Source organism: Syngnathus leptorhynchus, chromosome 6 (genome assembly GCF_054491065.1).
Source record: "Syngnathus leptorhynchus isolate UIUO chromosome 6, UIUO_Slep, whole genome shotgun sequence".
NCBI classification, from domain to species: domain Eukaryota; kingdom Metazoa; phylum Chordata; class Actinopteri; order Syngnathiformes; family Syngnathidae; genus Syngnathus; species Syngnathus leptorhynchus.
This window is the reverse complement of record NC_141200.1, coordinates 2,260,998-2,284,598: the sequence shown is the minus strand read 5'-3', so window position 1 is coordinate 2,284,598 and position 23,601 is coordinate 2,260,998. Positions and strand designations below refer to the sequence as shown.

General features: G+C 44.4%; 1 protein-coding gene and 1 long non-coding RNA gene across 4 annotated transcripts in view; one reads left to right on the top strand and one right to left on the bottom strand.

Moving 5' to 3' along the window:
* Nucleotides 1–23,601, bottom strand: part of LOC147055241 (A disintegrin and metalloproteinase with thrombospondin motifs 20) — a 50,701-nt gene that overhangs the window by 3,099 nt on the left and 24,001 nt on the right. For both annotated transcript variants that reach the window (XM_085914297.1, XM_085914298.1), the window contains exons 12-35: nt 22,879–23,024; nt 22,578–22,759; nt 22,314–22,450; nt 22,122–22,239; nt 20,524–20,619; nt 18,979–19,145; nt 18,152–18,281; nt 17,229–17,355; nt 16,876–17,086; nt 16,295–16,459; nt 16,013–16,183; nt 15,167–15,286; nt 14,871–14,978; nt 13,858–14,022; nt 12,989–13,258; nt 12,313–12,474; nt 11,696–11,875; nt 4,044–4,211; nt 3,127–3,300; nt 1,559–1,729; nt 1,295–1,486; nt 1,105–1,234; nt 269–363; nt 103–197 (exon numbers count right to left, since the gene is read on the bottom strand). In XM_085914297.1, coding sequence (XP_085770423.1) covers nt 103–197; nt 269–363; nt 1,105–1,234; nt 1,295–1,486; nt 1,559–1,729; nt 3,127–3,300; nt 4,044–4,211; nt 11,696–11,875; nt 12,313–12,474; nt 12,989–13,258; nt 13,858–14,022; nt 14,871–14,978; nt 15,167–15,286; nt 16,013–16,183; nt 16,295–16,459; nt 16,876–17,086; nt 17,229–17,355; nt 18,152–18,281; nt 18,979–19,145; nt 20,524–20,619; nt 22,122–22,239; nt 22,314–22,450; nt 22,578–22,759; nt 22,879–23,024 — 3,680 coding nt within the window. The remainder of the gene's footprint in view (nt 1–102; nt 198–268; nt 364–1,104; nt 1,235–1,294; nt 1,487–1,558; nt 1,730–3,126; nt 3,301–4,043; nt 4,212–11,695; nt 11,876–12,312; nt 12,475–12,988; nt 13,259–13,857; nt 14,023–14,870; nt 14,979–15,166; nt 15,287–16,012; nt 16,184–16,294; nt 16,460–16,875; nt 17,087–17,228; nt 17,356–18,151; nt 18,282–18,978; nt 19,146–20,523; nt 20,620–22,121; nt 22,240–22,313; nt 22,451–22,577; nt 22,760–22,878; nt 23,025–23,601) is intronic.
* On the top strand, nt 5,669–9,805 carry LOC147055242 (uncharacterized). Of its 2 annotated transcripts, none has more exons than XR_015066419.1 (4): nt 5,669–5,913; nt 6,441–6,483; nt 6,683–6,755; nt 7,079–9,805. It is a non-coding gene; the product is annotated as an uncharacterized LOC147055242 (long non-coding RNA). The 2 variants fall into 2 exon arrangements; XR_015066418.1 differs by having other exon boundaries at nt 6,427–6,483.

Genomic DNA, 23,601 nt, shown 5'->3' with positions numbered 1-23,601 from the left:
AAAAAAAAATTGTAAATATTACAAGTATCTTATTAGGTTTGACATTTTAATGTTTAATTCATAATCAAAATCAAATCTGACCCCCCCCCCCCCAACATATACCTGTAGCCGTACACCTCCGAGTAATTATCCGTCTGGCCGCTACGCAGCGTCACATATTCCTTGGGGGAATCCGTTTGCATCTCCGCGCAGTAAATCTGCAGAAGAAGAAAGAGCAGGTGAGCACATGGCGGAGACTCGCAAAGTACGTGCAGACTACTGAACGCACCTGAAGGATGCGTGATTTGACTTTGAGGTAATATTCCCCGTCCAGCCTGACGCCTTGCCGTATCTGGACTTCCCGGCACGAGGCGAATAACTGGCCTTGAGGGGAACAATAAGACGCCAGGTGATAAAACACAGAATACTTTCAAAGTATTTGCTTCCTCGTTCTGTCTTGACAAGACTGATCCCACCCTCGGCAATTAAAAGTTCAGGTCGGAGGAAGTTGTGAGTCATAGGAATAAAAGTCTTATTGATGGAATGAAAAGATGAACTTGACAAAAAAAATAAACATCAGCATGATGAATGTTTCCTTAAAGGGAGAGCTGGTTGTTGTATTAAATGTTTCATGATGTGTGTTTGCCTGCTCCAGTTTGCCCGGAGCCCCTCAGTGGCCGTATCGTGCTGATTAGCATTAATACTCCGGCGCAGTACTGGCTCTCGTCCGAGCATATCGTTTTAATTCCGCCGCGGACCGACTTGGCAGAGAACCGGCCGGGCAAACGCGCAAAGTCTGGCCCGCTGCCGACTTGTGAAGAGCTCGCAAGTTCACAATGAAGGCGGCGTTTGGATAGGCCCGACCGTGCGGAGAGTTTGTGGAAAAGCGCTGAGTGGCCATTTATCCTAGCGCCGAGTAATGACTTCAAGAGGCCTCTCCGGCCCGAGACGCCGTTCTGGCTAATGTGTCAAAACGAAGCCAAAAAGAGAAGAAAAAAAAAAAAAGGGGGAAAACACTTGAGTTTCTATAAACACAATCAGATACGGTGTTGGCCAACATACACAACACAGTCAATTTGATATGATTACCGCAAGGGAAGGGGGGGGGGGGGGGTGTTGACTTACATTCTCTCTCTTGACACGCAGCTTGAGATTCTGGTCTTTCCGAGGGACGGCATTGCTTGGACGCGGCTCCTTTGGAGGTCACGCACTCCACGCTGCGCTCCATCACTCCTGCCCCGCATGTCTGAGAACACTGCAATCGACATCGATGAGTCATTCGAATACAACGGAATCCACCCGAGCGAGTGCTAACCTTTCCCCAAGGTCCGAGTTTCCAATAGGAGGCCCGCGGGCAGTCCTTGAGGAGACAGGGCCTGGAGATTTGAGGACGAGGCTCCCGGCAGCGGTCTCCGACGACGGCGTAGAGATGCGGCGCCCGAGATGAGGGTGTTGCCGAGCAGGAGACCGCACGCTGCTGGTAGCCGACGCCACAGCTAGCGGAGCACTGAGGTTGACAGCGGTGGTTGGTATAAATTGTATGAAAGGTCAGAAGCATCGTGTGATTTGAAGTACTAACCTGCGACCAGTCCCCTGCGGTCCACACGTAGCGGCACGGAGCAGCTCGGCACGGCTGACGTGTCGGCGGTCGGGATGACGGCTCGCAGTAGTCCGCCTGCGCCGGCGTCATGGCGGGGCCCACGCAGCTCACCGCCCTGCTCCTCACGCCGTCTCCGCAGGTGGCGTTGCACTGCAAGTAAACAGAAGGAGAGTGAAGACGGGATGGGCTGACAGAGGGGGGGGGGCACTGTTGGGTTTTCCAACCGCCTTGAGTTTATCCAGCTGGAGCCGTTTAAGGATGCAACATGTGCTCCTATTAAAAAAAAAAGAAGATCACCACCAGCGATGATTTAAAAGAGCGTTTATGTGGCCATAAACATGAAATGGAAAAAAAAGCAATTACTTTTCTGCTGGTTTTGAACATCGTGCAAATTCATAGTTTGACGTTTCGCAAATTCAGTCGTTCACAGATTTTATGTCACGCCATTTTGTGTCATCTTGTTACAGGGCTAATATGCTAGCTAACACTATTGTCGAAGTTGGTTTGTTTATGTCGAATGAATTAACTACTGAATACAGATGTTTACGACGGTGTACATGCAAGATATATCGTGTTGATGCTTTATGGTCCTCTCTTATTTAAATGATTTGCTGCCATCTAGTGGCATCTATAGGCAATTACCGTTGGAGGCAAACAATCACAGATCTTTGCTAATCACAGCAGGGCTTGGTCCCTATACTCCATGAATATGTCACAAGTTTTTTTATGTGACTGAATGATTTCCTGGGCAAAAGAAAAACAGTTTTCTGGTTCTCAAGGCAACGTGGGGAGGCATGAGTAAACATTTGTGCAGGAGAAGTCCTTTTACACGGCGATCTTCATTTATGCCTTGCCATCGGAGGACAAAGCCACACGACAGCAACGGGGGAAGATGAAAAGCGGAGCTCGGAGCTACGCACAAGTGTGATAGGAACACAAGGCAGTCTAGCCTTGTGATGTCATTTAAGGACCCGTGGGTTCTCGGGAAGCCTCTTGAGCAAAGCAGGAGAGCGAGAGAGAGCCTTCAGGTTGTCTCTTTAATGATACCAAGAAAGAACCAATAAAACAGCATAATGGGATGCTTTAGCATGTGTACATCTGTGTATTAGTAGGGGGTTGTTAGCAAGGATGTTGGTCAGAGATGTGAAAGACTAAAGACTAACTACTTATAAATTGGCACATCATTTTTTCCCTAGAACACAAACAAAACTATCGAACGACGAAAAAAAAGAAAAAAAATCAACAAAGTAATAAAAAGCGACTTTATCCGCAAACAGGAAGGGAAGGAACTATGGCAAACCTGTTCGGAGAAGTTAATAACCAAACTAAGGAACTAAAAAAAACAACAACCTTAAGCCTAAGAAACCGAAAGAATACGGCACCAGTGAATTAACCAAGCACTAAACAACGGAACTAGCTAAGAAGCTAACTAGCCAAGCTATCGTAAACATGCTAAGTTCCAAGCTAGCAAATTAAGAAATGAAAAGATAAACAAACTAACTAGATAGAATGAAATAAAATAAAAAAATGAAAAGTTTCCCACTCACTTCTTTCCACGGAGCGGCGAGCCAAGTGTAATGGGTGCACTCTGCAGCTTGGCACCGCTGGATGACGGCGGGCCGTGATGGAGCGTCGCATAGATCTTCTCTGACCTTTCCGCTGCCTTTGAGCCTACAGAAGACGCCTCGGCTCTGGAGTCCCACTCCGCACGTGACTGAGCACTGGTGAGCAAAAAAAAAAGATTGGCAAAGTCTAGCAAAAACGATGACATTGCCAGTCTCAGAAGATATGAGAGCTTTGTTGTTTTTGTAGAATTTTCCTCAGTAAACACACTTGAAGGCACATAATGGCGAGAGGTCATGAAAAAAAAAGTTTGCAGATGTTGCAAAGCGTTCAAAGGTGTCATGAAAATATAGAACTTCATACTTTTACGGGTCCGTATGCTCACAATTTCATGGTGGATTTTTAGAGGACCATGATTGCTTCCAGAACTACACAATACTGCAAAAGAGGAGGAGACCTGACAAAAAGTGGGGAGGAGAGGGCGTCAATGGATCTTTGGGGATTTTAGTTATTTGAGTAGAAGGAGGAGAGAGGGGGGTGTCTTTGTGGGGATTTTAAAGTGTGGCTGCTGAGGTGGGGGGAAAATAGTTTGCGTGCATTCTGTGTATGGGCCATCACGTTGTGTACTTGTTCTTGGAAGATAAAGCACGTGATACGGTTTTTGTGTTCAGGCTGCTTTTGTGTGATAACTTGAAGGTCGAATGAGTTCAATTCCAATTTCAAAGGTCAAACAACTTTTGAAACTGCCATCATGTGCCTCACTAGAACTAGTAACAGACAAATAATAATCAAATAATAATAATAAAATACATTCATAAAATTAAAAAAAAATATATAAAAAAAACAAAATTAAGAATAAATAAAAAAATATATAAAAGGATTATTAGATCATTTCACTTACCTTGCTCCATCTGTTGGCCTTCCACGTGGGGCACCCGCGAGCCCGGCAGGTTTTCTCAGTCTGGGGTCGAGGAAGGGGACCGCAGTGTGCCTCTTCTATTTTGGTTTGGTTCTGGTCAACGCAGATAATTTCTCGCTGCTTGACTCCTCGTCCACAAGTGACCGAGCACTACGAAGAAAAGGAACAAAATCGGATGAGTCAGCAGAATCCATGGAAGTAAACAGCATTTTAAATGAGGTGTGATGGGTGGATACGAAAAAAGTAGCTGTATTTATTTTGACAGATCACAGAAGTCACTAAGAACGAACCGATGCTCGGGTTTGGTGGCCGGGCTTTCTCGCTTCATTTCACGGCCAAACGCATCGTCCCGTCTAATCAAGCCAAAGAGACCACTCGCGGTCGTGGAATGCGTCCGGCCCATAAACAAACGGAAGACTCCGAGGAGCTCCTGTAAACTAAGTGCAGCGTCGGTCGCAGAGCCAAACATGGGCACTACGACGAGACGTTCATCTGGTACCAATGAGGAACCTCGAAGAACTTCAGCAACTGATGAAAGCTCTGAAACGGGCCGGAGATGGCGGATGATTCTGGCTACCCCCTCCCCACAGAGGCCAGACAGCAATTAGGGTGTCGTCTATTTTTTGCTCGACGACTGAGCCTTTTTGTGGCCCTTTACAAACAGGCTTCGAGAGACACGGCGAAGCGCGTTTTGTCTTGATCCATTTTCCAGTCCAGATCATCCGCATAATATCGTATTGTCCCCTAACGATGATCTCAGAATGTTGCGTAACATCAAACACAAGACAAGAGCACTCATGGAAAACTGGGAATTTGTTACGGTTGGATATGGACTTTAGAAATCTGTTTTCGACACCACGTACACCGAGTTGGAGTCTATCCCGGCCGATTTCAAACAAAAGGATCGGTTGCTTGTCAATCAAAACTGCCTGGCACGGTGTTAATAGACTGAGGTCTTAAAAATCAACTCAGAATTAATATTTACAATATGTTCTAGGCGGTAAGAATCAAACAGAAAAAGCTACCAATTTTTTTCCATCTGAGGGGGCGGCCATTTTGTCACTTGCCGTCGACTGAAAATTAAATCACAGTCAGGTAACAACCAATCAAGGCTCAATTTGTCACATGACCAAACTCAGAGAACAGATTATTTTCTTTCCTTAGTATGAGCACTATAAAAAAAAGTTTAAAAAGTCAAAACAGTCTTGTTTGTTTATTTTTTTTGTATGCTGTTTTGGAAATTTACTTTGAATCTGTACTTCGACTCAAGTCAAGAGCGTGAGTACTTTTGGCACGTCTGGTTTTAAGTACGCGTCCAAACAAACCGTTTTTCATATAGCGGGTGACACTGCACACACATGCATCACACACACTGTAATTAGCGAGGCATTTTAAACACAGAGCAGCCTCAGCTGACGCACAACATCAAAAGCTGGCAGATTCCCATACCCGCTACACACACACATAAAGATAACTCCCTCCACCAACTCAGACTGCTTTTTGTAGAGGGGGGGGGGGTGTTGAGAGAAGAGCAGGCCCCTCCTCGGTGCCGTAAAAGAGGGAAGGAAGAAAGAAAATCGCAGCCATACGGGCTACGCTCCCCTGGCTGAACTTTATCTGCATTTTAATGGCGGGAGGAGGGGGAAGAGTGTGTGTCTTTGTGTGTCTTTGGATAAAGACGGCTATATGTGCTCCTCCCTCGCATCATATGTCAGCCATTAGTGCATCTCAGAGAGCTGGCACAGCACAGTTTACTGAAGTGTAGTGGACCGCAAGACCGCTTCAACCTTTCAGACAAAAAAGAGGGGAAACACTGAAGTGTGACCTTTAGGACCCGAGAGCAACCGCTCAGGTAAGGGCGTCAATTTTCTGAATTTTAATTGCTTATCAAATTTGAAAACAGCACTTCTTTTTGGATTGTAATGTAAATGAAGAGATTTTTAAATGTGTGTGAAAAATATTCCGCATGCCTCACATGGGAAACACATTTTGCCCTCCCACGTTGTCACGGCCATTAATTTCACATGATTAGCCGGCTTACATCTGTTGTAATCCGGGGTGGGGAAGAAGGATTCATGCAGGGATTAAAAAGGGATCACTCATTTGCCGTGCAGAAACCAGCAGAATGGCGGCCAAGGGAAAGAGCCATTCTCCACATAATGGAGCGAGAAGCTCGTAACGATCCGCTTTAAGTCCATCCAGGGCGACATTCCACATTTGACAGTTTCACAGTTCACCAGCAAATCACTTAATTGAGTGCTAAAGCAGACACGCTTGATTTAAAACAGACACATGGAAAGTTAATCAAGAGGAGTTGTTACGAATAATTGAACATTTATTGCTGAATTTCTTCTTTTTTTGGTAGACGACTTTGTGTAGGAGTGGCAAAAGATGACGCCGCCCACTCATTGTTCGCCACCAGGTAAGTTAATGTGAACCATTTGACCATTAGAAACTATTACAGACCTCGGAAAAAACTAAACAAATGGTGTCAATCACCAGAATGTGCCAAATGTCAATTTTGTAGGTTTTCAGGTCGTGATTTTCAATCTGGCTTTTGTCTGACGGTGACATTTAAGATGACCTTTGCATTGGAATCTGATTGTTTTCTTGCTCTGTAGACTAATCAATGGCCTTTTGGGGGCATGCAGTCATTCGTCAAAGCTTTTAAGGGAGACCGCAGCCACCCAAAAGGTGAGTGTCAAGGTTACGTGTCAATCACACAGTGGCTAATACGTTTGCTAAAAGTCCGTTAACTACATGTTTAGATTAAGGGGGGGGGGGGGGGGGGGGGCGTCTAGAGTCAGAAGCTATTTCTGAAATGTGACAGACCACCCACAAGCTGAATAAAAAAAAAGCAGCAAATACAATGCCGCCTAGTTTCATTCTCTATTTTTGAAAATGGGCGAATTTCAAAATGTGTTTGCGCCGTTGTGGGAGTGAACTCAGCCGATTTGATTCCTAGCATGGACAAGCATAACAGACGGAGCTTCATGTTTGTTTTTGTTTTCTACCAGCATGAGCACGTCTGGGCTCGATGGAGATGAAACACGACGCGAGGAAAGACGATAAAGATTCTCGATTCACGTTTGCAGGGAACTCGCAAAAGACCCGAGTCAAAACAAAACTCAACGGGGGAGCAGCTGGTAAGAATGTTATCACAAGAATGTCAAGAGGCATCGATCTGTAACCCGACCAGATGTGTTTTTAGCTAAGTAGCGTGAAATCCGAACTTGGTATCGAGCAAGTTCTCTTTGCTTCATACGCAAACGCTTGATGTCTTTCAGATGTAACAGTCACGTTTCGTCTCGATCAAGATCGTGGAAATAATTTTCTGTCCGAGTTCAATTCCGTTTTGCCATCTCCGAGCATGTACGATTTCTTTCACGTTGTTTCCTTTTTAAGTCAACAGCACTCCGAAGTGATATAGCACATCGCCATAAGTCAAAGTGAAATGCCAAAACAGCACAGTTTCGGCCTAAACATTCCACAGAGGCCGACCCCCCCCCCCCCTCCCCCTCCCTTCCTGCCTTGGGGCTACGCAACACAGACAAAAATGAAAAATCCTTGCACAAACAGCATACGTCTCGCATACAAACGGATTTTGGCAGCAACGTCACAAAATGGTTGACCTTTGACGTTGACAAAGAGCTGAACTTCCTCTTGCGGCTAAATGCTAGCCAGCTGTGTTTCCACTCAGTCGACAGTTCTTAGAAAAGCTTCAAGATTGCAAAACATGGACACCAGCAGACAGATGCAAGAGTAAGACCGTGAAGCTTGTTTTATCAGGATGATGTTCATTTCCGGGCTTTAACTATCCCCGACTGTTTCCCGTTACAGCTTTTTCGGCCTGTCGCCGGATGGAAGTCTTCAGCCTTTTCTTAAGTGTTACTCGGTTCTGCAAAATGGAGAGGCTACGTTTACAAAATCCAGGTTCAATGTCGACCCAACGAAATTTGACCGATAAAAAGGTTTATATTTATATTCGAAAGATGATTCTATCAGCCCTAACAGGTTATGGTTGCCAATTCTAACCAGCTATTATTTAAATAGTCGACGAATCTGACGATTATTTTGCCGATTAATTGATTAATGTAATTAAAAACAACTATAGAATATTCCTTTTCTAACAAATAAATTCAACAAAAATGTTGTAAATTTCAGTTATGTTTAATATATCCAACTAGAAGATGAAAGTCCAAATGAAGATTTTTGGCAAATTTCAATTCCTCAATGAATTTGATCATCAATTAGTTGTCAATTAATCGATTACTAGTTGCACCTTGAATTTACTGTCAAATTCACTGCTAGCAGTTTGTATTTTGGAGGTTCCATTTGAAATGTAACCAAATATGTTCCTGTCTACAGAAAACATCTGTTCTCATCTCGAATGTGAACCATGACCTTAAGACCAAGGTACGTACCACACTCTGATTTTCAGTTAAATGCCGCGAGGTCATTCCAAACTACGTAGTACCACTCCAAAAATTACTCGAGAGCATGGACAGGTCTGAACAGCACCAGACTCGGGCTCCACCGAGTCTGCGACGCTACCTTGTACGTTTAAGAAGCGCTCCCTCGGGTCTAAAAGGTGCTCGCATGACGGACGTTGACAAAAACCAGACGACCCGTGACCTTGGTCAAAGAGGGGCCGCGGACCCTCTGGTTCCTTCAGGAGCACCCTAAAGAATTCCAGACCTCCACATCCATCCTCTCATTTTTTGAATGCAATGACATTTGTCCCTTTAGGGCCACCATCTCACCCATCACTTGACACAAGCATAAACAAAATGAAGCTCTAAAGCTTGCCGTACTCAGGTAGGACATGCAAATTGCTCAGAATTTCTTTTTTCAGGCTGCCATGATTTTAGGACAAAAACAACTTTGTAGCCCGAACTGCCGGCCTAGTGGTTAGCACATCGACCAGCCTCAAAGTTCTGAGATCAAGTCTCAGGTCCTGTGTCAAATGAGGAGTCCAAATCAGCAGTCTACGTGATTGGCTGGCAAACAGTCGTCAGGGACGTACAGCCAACTTTGACCCCAATTTTGTTGTACAATGACAGTTAAGGCTTGAACAACTAAAAGGAGTTTCAAACGAGAAGAAGATACAAGCTCAGTGATGTCACAGGCAATGGACCTCGCTAGTACGTGTGTGTGTGTGTGACAGGTTTAAAGGGAAGTTCTACCCTCAGGCCAAAGTCAAATATGTCAACGTTGCGCATATGGCTTTCATTTGGGATGGGAACGAAGCTCACCAGGAAACGCCATGTTTTTATTAGAAGCCAGCAAATGACTGAAATGGATCTTTTCCTGGCCAACTGATCCCACGTGGAAGGGCAACAATACACACGCAGCTGATTGCTTCCAAGGTGGTTCACACTTTCGGACATTTTGATTTTCTACCGTCTGTACAATAAATACGCCGATTGCTTTGAGTCTTTTCTTTGAACCAACACGATTCAATGTGCGATGATGGAAGGAAGACGAAAAGTCACGGCCAATTCGGGTGAGTGAAGCATCATCGCAAATTCCTTCAAAAAAAAGCTTCAAATCATCATTCCCTAAATGTAGTAAGAGCAAAATAAAATGGGATTTGAAACTACACTAACATATTGATAGTCCATCATCCATAATAATACAAATAAAAATAGCAGTTTTAACAGGTAACGCCACGATGAGAACAAACAAGAGGTACTCATGCAAGGTAAGGCTACTTGAAAAAAATAAAGGAATAATACAAACAAGTGGGCTATTTTTATATATATATATATATATATATATATATATATATATATATATATATATATATATATATATATATATATATATATATATATGTGTGTGTATGTATGTAGATTTAAATATATGCATACATAATTATACATCTCGACATATATATATTATACTACATATATAATTATATGAGCATATATATGTATTTATAGAATTTATTATGTTGCTGTTGTTTTTATGGGTTTAATGCCTGAATACTGTATATTGGTAATTGCATAATAAATTGTGTCAAATACTTGATGTGGCCTTTTGGTTGTATTTTCTTTTTTTTTTTTACTTTTAACATTAAATCCTTCTTTAAACCTGTGCGATACTTAGTCAGCATGGAGAAACGACACAAGTGTCACATTTTGGGTTCTTTAATCAACTTTACAAAGGGGGAGGAGCTGAGTCCTTTTTTTTTGTGTACTCCTCTGAAATAAATAGCATCTTGGAATAATGAAGTAAAACATGCAAAAAAAAAAAAGACGCTGACGATATGCGATGTAAAGGGAGAGACGACCTTGCGAGGATAAGACGCGCATCTGCGACGCGTCAGTCTGAATTAAGTGTCGCCAACTTCTCGCCGTCGCCAAGGTTCGCATGGTGTTTTATGACCGCTCGGGATTTGTTTCCTGTAAAGCTGCATGTCACAGCGGTGGAGTCACGCTGCGCTTTTATGGAGGCGTAAATAAGAGCACCCCCTCAAACAAACACACACACACACACACACACACACACACACACACACACACACACACACACACACACACACACACACACACACACAAAAACCTGACACAAGCTATAAAAGCCTTTCTGTGTTTTACCGCAAGTCGTTCCATGTCTTAACATTTTTATTGTCGAGCTGCTGCCTGAAATGATGCAACCGTGCTTAATTGTTTCAATTGCTTGTGATATTAAAAGTGGATTATTGTAATTTCAGCTGTCTGTTATTATTCCCCTTTTTGTGGTGGCATGAGTTACTATGGACGCATCTCGTTTTTGTCGTGTGACTTAAGTTGCAACACGTGTATTTAATGTAGACGAAGAATTTAAGTGTTTTAAAGTGACACTAAAAACATTAAAGCTGCAGTATTTATTAGTATCATCTACCATAAACAAATAATATTGTATGTGTGGGGGGCAGAAAAAACTTTTAATAAAATAAACTGGTATTTTTCATTCTATGGTGTGAACACGATTGACCTGAGGTGAATGAATGAATGAATGAATGAATGAATACAAAAAAATATCCATCCATCCATTCTTGAACTGAACAAAAATAATTGGAAATATTTTCCACTGTACAAGACTGTATTGACTTTTAAAGAGATACAAGAGCACCGGCAAATGTTTTTAAATAACCAGTAACGACAACGAAGCCACTTGGGTGGGGGAAAAAAAAAAAAAAAAAAATCCTGTACAAAGATACATATCCAAAATACAACAGCCTTTTGTCGCTGTTTGATAAAAGGCATAATTTGAACTCTTATACACAAATATACATTTGTGTACTTAGGATACATGATGAAAGCAGAGACAACAACGTTCATATAACATTGACTGGGCAAAAAAAAAAAAAGAAATGAGATCCATGTGTTTGTAATGAACGCCTAAGAGAAGCACCATTGTGTCTTTGTGTGTTTTAGCTCTTTTGTTTCTCCTTTCTAATCAGCACCATGTCACCGCAGGGCCCCGGCGTGGCGGGCTGGGCCGGGCTGGGCCCAACGCATGCCAACCAGCGCGCACGTGATAAGCGGGCGCTCAGTTGAGTCTCGCCGCCGCGTTAGACTAAATACACATCGAGCCTATTGGCCCAAAAAGGCCGATAAGGGTCAGGGAAGGGAAGACTATCGTACCGGCTTCCATGGTCTGCGCTGCCAGGAGGCGGAGCCTACGCAGGGCTGCAGGTTGCACTGCTCCATGTCCAGCGGTTTGTCCAGGATGTCGCAGTTGTAATCGTTGAGGCGCTCGCCGCTGGGACGCTGGCACACTACCAGGCGAGTTCGCCTGCCGCCGCCGCCGCAGCTTTGAGTGCACTGGGGGGGAGCGAGATGCGTTTTAGGGATTTGATGCCACCTTGACTTACTTACTCAAAACACTTCATGAGTGTTTCATTGAAAAAAAAGACATCTGCAAACATTTGCTTTTACTTTGGAGAACAATCGGCATAAATCTCACTTGTGTGATATTGCTTAACTGGTATTTACTTTTGTTGTTTTTTTTTAATCACTAAATAATAAAAAAAATGGTTACAGTATTTTTTTTTTTTTTTTTTTAAATACACTGTAAGGAAAATAAAATTGCAGGGAGATTATTCGATTAATTGACCAAATAACCAATTCATCAGAGTTGGCAAACGTTAGCAAATTGGCCGCGACACCACACAGACACAATAAACAGCAATGCGGGAAGCGTAGTAAGGTTCACCGTGATTAAGAAAGAACAATAAAAGCCAACGAGAAGATAAACTCACCTCTCCCCAGACGCCGTAGTTCCACAGCGGGCACGGACCCGAGTTGCAGCTCTTGGACTCGGCCGGCTTGACCCTCTCGTCGCAGTAGCTGTTGCTGCGGCCCTCGGCGTCCTGGCAAACCACCACTCGCCTCTGGAAGCCCCCCGCGCAGGTGCTGGAACACTGAGGAGAAGATAAAAATGCAGCGTCAGCGCCAGGGAATGATTCACTGAAATGCATTCTGCTATGCCGAGGATGATTAATATTCATTTTTATTGCCAAGGAGTGTTTATGAGCTGCGTAGAGAAGGATTCCAAGCATTTTGCGGCTCCGATGCATAAACATGTACATCGCTTTGCCTTTCCCAAATTTTTGACCACCCATGTTAAAGACAGTTTCTCGAGCCAAAGTTGTTCTTTCTGTGGGCTAACCGCCGAGCGACGCAGCCTTGACCTCAGCCCCGCCCCGGCATCCAATTACAACCATACGCCCCCGCCGTTAGAGGGCAGGGGAGTTCGGCACGTTCGGGAGGACGGCGGCGAATGAGCGTGAACAGAAATGTTTTCACTCAACGCCGGGATAGGTGAGATTTCGCAGTGGAGTGCTGGCTTGGAAAAAAAAAAAGTAGGGAGGAAAAAAAAATTCCAAGAAATAATAAGACAGAATCAGGATAACCAAGAGACTCTGCTGTACGTACTGCGCCCCATGGTCCGGTCCTCCACTGGTTGTCAGATGACGGCACGTTCCAGCTATTGTGGCCGGGATGGCGCCCCGGGTCCTTGGGGTATCCGTACGGTTGGTCGTTGATGCGCTGGCGTTGGTAGACGGAGGAGCAGGGCGCCGCCGTGCACTCTTGCTCCGTCGCAGGCATCTCGTCCGGGTCGCAGAAGGACTGGTCCACTGGCTGGTGGTAGTTGGAGCACAGGACTTGTCGGGTGGACCTCCCGGCGCCGCATGTCGCCGAACACTGCAGACGGAATAGACCCGATCTGTCAAATGTCCCTTTGGAGCAGTATATCAATAAGTCAATAGCGCTGATGCGGTTCCTGATCTTGAGGGAGGCGGAGCCTGTTGACTTTGGGTGAGGTCGCCAATCACAGGCCACATACAAACCATTCACACACCAATGGATAGTTTGAAAATATAAATGTTTACCAGAGAAACACCCGGATGGACGTTAAATTCCATTTTTTTTTGTGATCGACTTTTTGGAAAGCCCCGTTTGGTTGTCAAATGAGAAGCTTTTGGGTGAAAGCGGTTTTGACAGAACATTAGCAATGACAGCTAAAGGGGCAAATGATCACTGTTTGTGATTTCCATCATGACTCGCCTCATCAACAGACTGAACCTTTTATATCGAAAGTTGACTTCATCCCCCGCATGAAGCGATTAAAAGAGGACCCCGAAAGAGTCATCCCCTGCCAGTGAAACGAAACACACAAAATTGCCCCTTTGACATCATCACGACTTGATGTGAACAATGGGAGTGATTACTGCAAATCTTCGTAGGCAGGCAGGCAAACAAAAAAAGTAAAAGTAGTGATTGGACGCAGCAAGTTCACTCACAGGCGACCACTCCCCGCTACGCCACTGGCCACACGGGCTGAAGCAGGCGGAGGTCTCGGGCGGTCGAGGCAAATGGACGCAGTAGGACTCGTCCGCCACGCCGCCCTGGGAGTCTCTGCAACTGACGTAGCGTGCCCGCTTCCCTTTGCCGCAGGTAGCCGAGCACTGGAGGGATCACGCATTTTTATTTGGACGGGTTATGGCTTTCAAACATATCAAAACATTTCTCACAGAAACTACAACCAAATAACAATTCTTTCAGCGCTAACAGCTAGCATGCAAGCATATACAGTAACATGCTAACAATCTGTGGTAGATCATAAATACTACAGCTGGGTGAAATAATCTTGTTATAAATGGTAATCATTTACTTGTAAGAACAATTCTGTACGTATTTTCGAGGTTGTGCGTGTTTACAAAGTCCTACAAAGTGCACTTCAGTCGTGAGATTCCAAAGGGAAACAGTCAACACATTGCACACTGATTTTTTTTGAAACTTTCCGTAATTTCCCACCATTCCATTTGGTGTAAGGATAAAAAGTACATTTTGCTCTGCCCGAGACGAATTATGCGGTATCACGCGGCCGCCGCTGCGTTTGATTATTAGAACCGCTTCAATAGAAGACATCTTACAAAACACGCTCAGCATTTTGGCTTTGTTTATTGGTCGGGTTCCCCGTGTTCTTCAAAACAACCCAACCCAGCATTTATCAGCCAAGACTTGCATTGAACTTATTGCTGAATTAACTGCAGAGTATTAGAAACAGCTTGAGACGGATTGTTGCGGGAGCAGCTAGCCGCCAGCGTTAGCGAGGGCGCACGTAGCTAATGCAATCTAACGGCCCGGGAACTTTTGCATATCGCTTGATGCGTGTGGTGTGCACAAGTCAGACTGACGGATGGCGTTCGATCTTGGGGGCATAGCATCGAGATGACACGTGGTTTTCATTTTCGCCCGCTAATGTCGTTTTTGTATTCATTATTCAGAATGTAAATGATATTTGCATCCTTACCGCTGTCCAGGAGCCATATCGCCACTGGGTACGGTGCTGAGCAGAGTTGTCTGGTGGAGGTGTGCTTTGGACCGGAGCGGCTCGCGGGCATGCTGCCATTTCGCAGTCCTTCAGAACAAGCACACATAAAATTATTGTACAGTAAATATCCTTCCCACACACTTTGAATAAAAATGATTCACTGTAGATTTTAAAAAAATATATCTTTAATAATGTGTCTATATTGGAAAATAATTTTGCTTACGGCATGTCTGCTGCCCCCTAGTGGCAATGTGACATTTTGTGTGCGCTTGTACCTGGCTGTCGCTGGGTCTGGCTGCAGCGTTACACACTCTGTCATCCACCGTGTTGCCGTAGCCCCCCGACAAACACCTCACGGCTCTCATCTGGTAGCCATGGCCGCAAGTGACGGAACACTAGAAGACACAAAATCGAAAAAGTGGGGGAACCCAGTTCAACACATTTGATCTCAAACATCATCTTGCTATGTCAAGATAGATACATCAGACGAGGGCATTGCTTAAAGTCCAGGGAGGATTACAAAGTCGACATGTATGTGATCACACGCGCACGGATCGGGTTTAGTCTGACAGGATATGAGGGGAAAGTGAAAGTGGCGTAGAGGAACTGGCAGCTGGAGTCGGAGCACGTCGCGTAACTCTTTGCTGTATCGTGTTACAACGCACAAACACAAACGTGAAGTATCGACTGTCGTGTCTACCCAGGTTGCCTCTGTGACCTCATACTCACATTTGTCTGATAAGTATTGAGAAATTACAAATAATCCAGACAGGTCAACTAAAGTCACTTTGCACTTCATTTGCTACAAGATATTAATTATTTGTATACATTTGAACATTTTTGTTTGTGGTGTGCCATGTAAAACGGGTGTTTTGGTTGAATAGAGGTTGGGAAACTCATGTTTTTGTTTTTTTTATGCACTAAAGAAAAAAAGATGAAACTAAAAGCATATGCTTGTCTACACTTTGACAAGAAGTGAGATCTTATCAGGTGGGACCCCGTGGTTGTGGACCACAACGTTTGAAAGCATCTGGCTGCCAAACTGCACGCCACACGTGAAAGCCATTTCCTCAGACAAGCCGCAGACGTGCGTGCGTGTGCGTGCGTGCGTGCTTACTCACCGCTCCCCACACGCCGACCTGCCAGGATGCGCACTCGGGCAGTTCGCAAGTTCCGACGGACGGGGGCTTGCCGGACGGGTCGCACAAGTGCTCGTTCAGTTTTTCTTCTCCGCTGGCCGCCGAGCACGAAACCTGCCTGTGTCGCCTTCCTTTACCACACGTCACCAGGCACTAGAGGCCCGCGTGGAAATTTGAAACACAAGCGCCCGTCAATGACTTCCACGAATTCCACTTTTTCTTCCATGAAGTGAAGTCATTTGTAAAGAATGAGACTTTCCCCACCTCGGTCCACTCGCTGACGGTCCACTTGGGACACGGCTGGTCGTTGCAGAATTCCGTCAGAACTCTCTGGTATTCGTCGCACTCCCTGTCCACCAGCCGCCGACCCAGATTGTTCATGCAGTACGACTCTCGGCTGCGGCTGCCTCGTCCGCACGTCTTGGAGCACTGTTTTAAAAGAATGTGACGTTAAAATGAACATTTATTTCATCAATTTAATTTATTACAATTATAATTATTCATTATGAGTGATTAAAATTAAAATTTAAATTTCAGGAATATTTAAAAAAAAAAAAAGGCCATATTAGAGGCTGAAATTCCAAGCACTTGGGGAACCTTTAATAAAAAGGCATCAAAATCAATTTAATTTATTAAAATATATTTATTCATTAAAAATTATTCAAATTAAAACTTCAGGAATATTAAGAAAAAAAAGGCCATATTAGAGGCTGAAATTCCAAGCACTTGGGGAACCTTGAAAAAAAAGGGCATCAAAACGATGAATCGATTAACTTGATAATTGATTTGTTGTCGATTCATCTACTTAAAAGACTTCCTTACTTTAAGAACGTGTCATGCCGTACCTGTGACCAAGCACCGTACTGCCAGCTCTTGAGAAGACAATCGCCGTGGCAGCTCTCTCGAGTCGGAGGTTTGACGATATCGCCGCAGGAGCTGGCTTCCGCTCGCTCGCTCTGCCTCTTCATCAAGTTGTACTTCATGCATTGCACATCCAGGCTACGGTAGCCCGCGCCGCACTTGGCCGAGCAGTCGCTCTTCCCGGCGACATGCCACCTGTATGGAAAAATACCAGTAATAATTTGATGGCGTCAAAGCACTACCTCTGTCTGACAGAAGCTCTTCAACTCCCTGGTGACAGAATGCCACGAGATGGCGGCTGCACATTTTCCTTTCAGTCTCGACGCGTGCATCTCACCTGACTTCGCAGTCGTCGTTGCAGGGCTCGGTGACAGCGGCGGGACGTGGCAAGTGTTCACATCTCTGCTCGGATACTTCCAAGTGATCGCTCTTGCGCACACAGGCCGCCTTCCGCCGCCGCTCACCTACGCCAAAACACAGATTTGCAAATCAGTCACCTAAAATGTCTACTAGAACCCACGGAGATCTTTGACCCTCGAAAACCGGCCTTTAAAGGAAACTTGGCGGTGGGCAAAGGTGTCGAGCGACGTGACACGCTTGGGTCGGACCAAGGTCAACGGGAGGGGGTTCAAGAGAGGGAGCGTTTTCTTTTTAAACGATTCCAGAGGTATTTTTAAGTGACGCTAATTTGTACTGACACTTCAATCAGGCTACTAATTTTCTCTGTAATAAGAAACTTTATGGTAAATTGAAGTCACTTGTGCTTCCATTTTAGCGGCAGTCACAATTTGGGTGCACCTTTATAAATATGTTTGAGGTTTTCTATTAGTTCATATCTTTGACGTCTATAACCGTCAATGGCGCTGAATGAGTTGGGATTTTTGCACTAGAAATAGTGATGGAAAACCACAAGCATAAATACCTGTGCCAACATGAAACTAATAACCAAAGTGGGGATTTCTTGGCATTCCTAATTTGAACGAGGTAGTAAATGCTGGATTACATTACGATTCCTTCTGGGCACTCGTGCGACCCCTCCATGAAATTTTATAGAAATCAGTAATGTTCTTTTGGCATAACACTGCGAACCAACAGAGAAATTATGAGCGCTCGATATTAAGTGCTTGGCAGAGGTAACAAACATTTAACCTCCTTGGGAGGGTGTTTTTTTTTTTTTTTTTTTCATATTCGGCCCTCTTATGGGTATTTGACTCAACGTCAAAGGTTGAAAAAGGTGACGACATCCAGTTGAGGTCGTACCCTGACAGATGCGGTTGCACTCCAGCCAGGGACCCGAGGGATCCCACACAAACTGCTCGCTGTGCTCCTCGATGGGTATGTTGAAAGAGTAGCGGACGTCTGGGTTGTACAGGTTTCCCACGCACAGGACCTGCGATGATGGCGGGGAGAGAGGCAAGGTCACAAAAAGCTCTCTTTTTTTTTTTTTGGGGTTGTATTTTGTCTGTGCAGAAATTCAACCTTTAAAACTGATATCAGCTACAAAGTGCTGATAAACAAAAGGGAAACACTAAATCAAGCCATCTTCCAACATATGGTGTAGTTTAGTTAGTGGATGGGACTATTATTATTATTATTACCAATAAAGTACTTTTATAGTCACAAAATCCAGCAAATTTTTTTTGCTGTACCGAAAAAGTAACAAGAAGGAAAGAAAAACGATTTGAATGGACAATGTGAAATTAGCATTTATGCCAAAGCTGCTAAGGTAGCGCAAAAGAAAAATACTACTAATATACATAAAAAAGTATAACGCGATTAAATGAATCGGCACTTGCTGATTTCTGTTGGAGTAAAAAGCAGGACTACAGAGGAAATGACATTTAGTCATCTTCAGCACAAACTAGCTTGCGCAAAAATGCTTTGTTTTCAATCTTCTTGAGTCCAATTTACAAACTGAATTATATGCCGCCATCTAGTGATCAAGAGTGGAATTACACCACAAAAAATGCTCTGGACAAAAAAAAAAATTTCAAAATAGCACAAAATTGCACTAGATGTGGTGTGACTAAGACCCATGTCTGGGAACCAAACTCGAGGACCTCCCATGCAGTGATTAAGAAATGAACCTGCAGAACGAGCTCCTCTTCGAGACGCTCCGTGCAGTTGATGCGCTCCACTTTAGTGTCCGAGCCGCTGTACTCGATGAGCGTGCCTTTGAAGGTGATCTCCCTTTTGAACATGGCCACCACAAAGTTGCCGTTCAGCAGGGAGTTGGACTGGCTGTCGGATAATGCTGGAAGCAACGACAACAACAATCCATTGAAAACATGGGAATGGCGGACGAGCTGTTGTAAACAGTCGTCTCGTCGGCAGCTCATTGTTCTGGAAAACCACACTTGCAGCACGAAAAAACACTGGCAGTCATACAATTGCTATGAACTCCCTCCAGTTTGTTTACATTCGAGTTCGCATGTAAGCGAGTCATCTTCAACCCAAAAATGATTGCGGGTTTTGAAAGATGGGCCGCAAAGATTCACATGTGCAAAAAAAATTATATATATAAATACATCAAAAAATATATTTATCTATTTATTTAAATATATTTATATATTTTTTAAAATATCTACTTTTTATATATATATATTGTATAGATTTTTTTTTTAAATATACGTTTTTTTTTAATATATATATAAGGACCACTGAGCCAGAGGGACAAACATGACACAGCGTCGTAAAGAGCCACCATGTGTTTTTTTCCAGCCACATGTGTTTCCTGACAGAGTGACTGGAGAAAGTCTTGAACCTCACTTGAACTAAAACGTCTTCATTTTCTTGCCCGCCTTCGTGCCGAGCTATCGGCTTTCGCCCACATGCGTCTAATTAGCACCTAGCGCCGCCTCATTTATCTTTCTCCAGGGCGTCTGACACTCCATTTACTTTCCCAAGCGGCGGCCCTCGCTGCCTTGACCAACCGACCCCCGACCCCCATCCGCGTACACTAAACGCAAGAGACAGTTATTGAGTGGCTTTTCGGCAATAGTTTACGTCTCCTTTACTGACAGCTTTCCTCGTCGGTCGCATGGGTCACCACAACAAGGCGTTTGTGAAGGGGGCCCGGGGGCATAATGGCATTGACCTAACTTACTGAGAGGCATCGAATATTAGCGTACCACCAGATGGCGGCAGGAAAACGTCACAACATCAACGGCCCCCATCAATTCACATTGGTTCAGTCGGTGGCACTATTCGAATGGTTTGCTAACCTGCCAACTGAGCAATATTTAGCCTTTTGGAAGGCTGGAACAGATTAATTACAATTCCATTCATTACAATGGGGAAAGCCGATTTGAGATACAAATGTTTTGAGATACAAGCTACTTTTAAAGCCGATCCAACTTTTGAAACCACAAATTTGTAATAAATGTATGCCTTTTCCCTAAGGCCCTAATTTCCCTCCTTTCCAGACAACTGGACTTTATCATCCCCATAAAAGAGGATTTATTGCTAATGTGACGTTTCCCGATGTTTTTTTTGCATGTTATCCAACTCTGTTCCTAATAAATAGTAAAGTGAGCCGCCAGTTTCAATTTTGGATCAGTGCTCCAAGGAAAACTTGATATTACTTATAAAACAAACAAACAAAAAAAACACGCATCTTCGCTCCGACTCACCGAGGTAGTTGTCGTCTTCTGACTTTCCGGAGTAGCTGACCTGCTTAATATCAATGTTGGTAGCACCGGCTGGGATGCGGACCACGGTGTTATAGCCTGAAGAGGAAAAACAGACAGAAAGCACGAAGAGATCAGACGCATTTTGAACTTTGATAATAGTTTCACCATGCTCCAAAAGGGATGTCCGCTTCCAACCACCGGGGACTCACGCACTTGGAAAAACACCCCCCAAAATCAGGTCTCGTTTCAAATTACCTGCGGGAAGGCTCGTTGAAATCTCAGAGGCCCAACGGTGAAATGACATGTAATTATTCCCCGAAGCTACGATTTGGCCTGTAATTACCGCACCGAGTGTGTTGTCGCGTCATAAACTAACACGGAGAACAAGTGGGCACGACAGAAAGAATAACCCGCAAAGAACACATTTGACAGAAAACATTTGATGGTGTAGATCAACTTTGAAATAAAAAACGATGTACAAATGTTGTACTTGTTCATGGGCTGGGAGTAACATTAAAAAAAATTACAATAATTTATGAACATTACCGAGCATAATAAATAAACTCATAAAAAAACGTTAGCTTTAATGAAAACCATAGGTAGGACAATGACTTGTTGTTTGTCCATGTTTGGTTGGCAACCAGTCCAAAATAAACCCCGCCTCTCACCCCAAGTTAACAACACTGTAAATAACACAACTTGTATTTTGGCAGGCTAAAACAGTATTTTTTATTTTTTTTCCACATCAGGTATATTTTGTTGATTTGAATAGAATTATACACTATCCGTCCGTTCGTTTGCAACACAGATGGGCCCCGATGGGATTCGAACCCAGAACCTCTCGACGGTGAACTCCACTCAAGGACATTGGCGTTCCTGCTATACCAAAATGAGAGCAGGACGGCGGTAAAAGGTGTTGGTGTGGCTTCCACACCACCAGCCACAAGGGGGCAGCACTTGGTTTGCATATCATCCACCTATCATCTACACAAGTCACGCCAGTCTCACCTTTAGAAAAAGAAATAAGCACCTACGTACATATTCGCATTTGCTCTGGAGCTCATCCCAACTGACTTTAGAGGTGTAGTGGTACAAAAGTCCCCACCCCCCTACTAAACAACCAAAAGAAGAAAAAAAAAAAAATCTGAGCAGCAACTTGATTAGGCTTAGAATGAAGCAATCAGAATTTGGCCCCGGATGAAACTCCGCATCACAACAGTTTGTTTAAAAATGATGAGGTCAGGGCTGTCATCCGAACATTGGACAGTTTTAGACAAACATCGGTCCCCAAATTGGACCGAGGCCCGACTATTCTTTTCTGAACAATCTGCACGCATTTAAATAACACAAGACAAGACATGACCGTAAGCTCAGCCAAGAAGTCTTTCATTGCCATGTGTGTGTTTGTTTGCCAAATGAGATACGAGGAAAAGAACCAAGGCTAGAAGCCAAGGACGGATCCTGTAGAACTGGATGTAGAACATGATGGGGTTCAAGTCACCTAAGTTGTCTTTGTTTGTATCAGTAACTAGCAATTCGTTAGCTAGCTAGCTCTTCCCTCGGATAGACGGCCGGAGCGGCGAAGGTACACGACTCACCGTACTGAGCATCGTTGAAGGTCCCTGCCTGTGTTTTACACGAGGAGTTGTCCCCGCCACACACGCCGCACTTGTCATTCCTGGCCTTGGAGTTCAGGACGTGATCGCATCCCGCTTGCTGGGGGACCAAAAGTTTGGATTGTGTACAAACTGTGGAGTCACAGTGCAAATTGAAATGATCAAACGACAAACCCTGCAGAGCCCTTGGACGCAGATGTCGTAAGTGTCCGTGCCGCAAGGCGTGCCGTCGATGACGCGGTCCTTCAGCTGGTAATACGCCGTCGTCCCGGCAACCCGGCAGAAGAGCTTGCAGCGATCGTTTAATTGGACTAAACAGAAAAGGAATCATTCAAAAACTAAGGTCCAAGAATTCTGTTCTGTTCTATTCATTCCCAAATCCCCCAAATCGAGATTTCAAAAGGTCCTGAAATTTTTCGAAAGAGCAAGTTGACTTACTGCCGCTGTATTTGGGCACCCAGCGGACGGTTGGAGGTAGACCGTTGATGTTGAAGTGCTTGCCGTCAAAATGAGAGCACTGGTCTTCGCGGAAGTCTTTGCGTCCTCGCGGACACGGTTCGGTGTTGCACGAGCGGAACTTCATCCGTCGTCCAACGCAGAACTTACCGCCATTTCTAGGCCTGGAATAAAAAACCAAGACATTGGAGAAATCAGAACTCACCTGGTTGCTCTTAAGCAGAATTTCAGTTTCGATTTGAATCCAACTCATAGGCTTCGAAGTTCCGAGCCGCGGTCTTACTCTGGCTTGTTGCAGTCTCTGGTGGTGCTGCGTGTCCCTCCTCCGCAGGACCTGGAGCAAGAGCTGTAGGGTCCCCAAGCACCCCACTCCCCGTGGACCGGCTGCAGGTGTAGCTCCTTGTTGATACACATCCCGTGTCTGCAATACTGCAAGACGATAATCACAACACATCCCGTTAAGATTTAGGATGAGCACACCTGGGAAAGGTGATCCGCTTTGACTTTAAAATCCTCTGTTTACATCAAGCTGTATTTGAAAAGAAATCCTAATGCCGTGCTTATCCTTGGGGGGGGGGGGGGGGATCCAATTCCACCAGATGTTCAAATACAGTACCATGTCAACCTTAACGGAAATTTACAGGAATTATATGGAAATTTTACTATCACGTGCAAAGGTATGAAAATCTTGCTTGCTTCCAATCCCAACAGGGAATGGAAGAAAATGTCACCAAACAAGAAGCAGAGGAAAACATGACTTTGACGCTAACGTCTTTTGCTTTTCTGACAACTCAAACTATAAAACAATTCAAGACGGCGAGTAGGCTTTTGATGGTAAAAATAATAATTTGACACAGACCCGTAGCAAGGCTGGAGTTGAACGTCGGTAGATTTATTTACATGCCGTTCTTCATTCGCTCCATGAACGGCATTAGCTTTTCTCACGGTCGCAACAAACATTCTCTGCTAACTACTGCGACAGACTCTTTTGTCCATACCGCAAAAT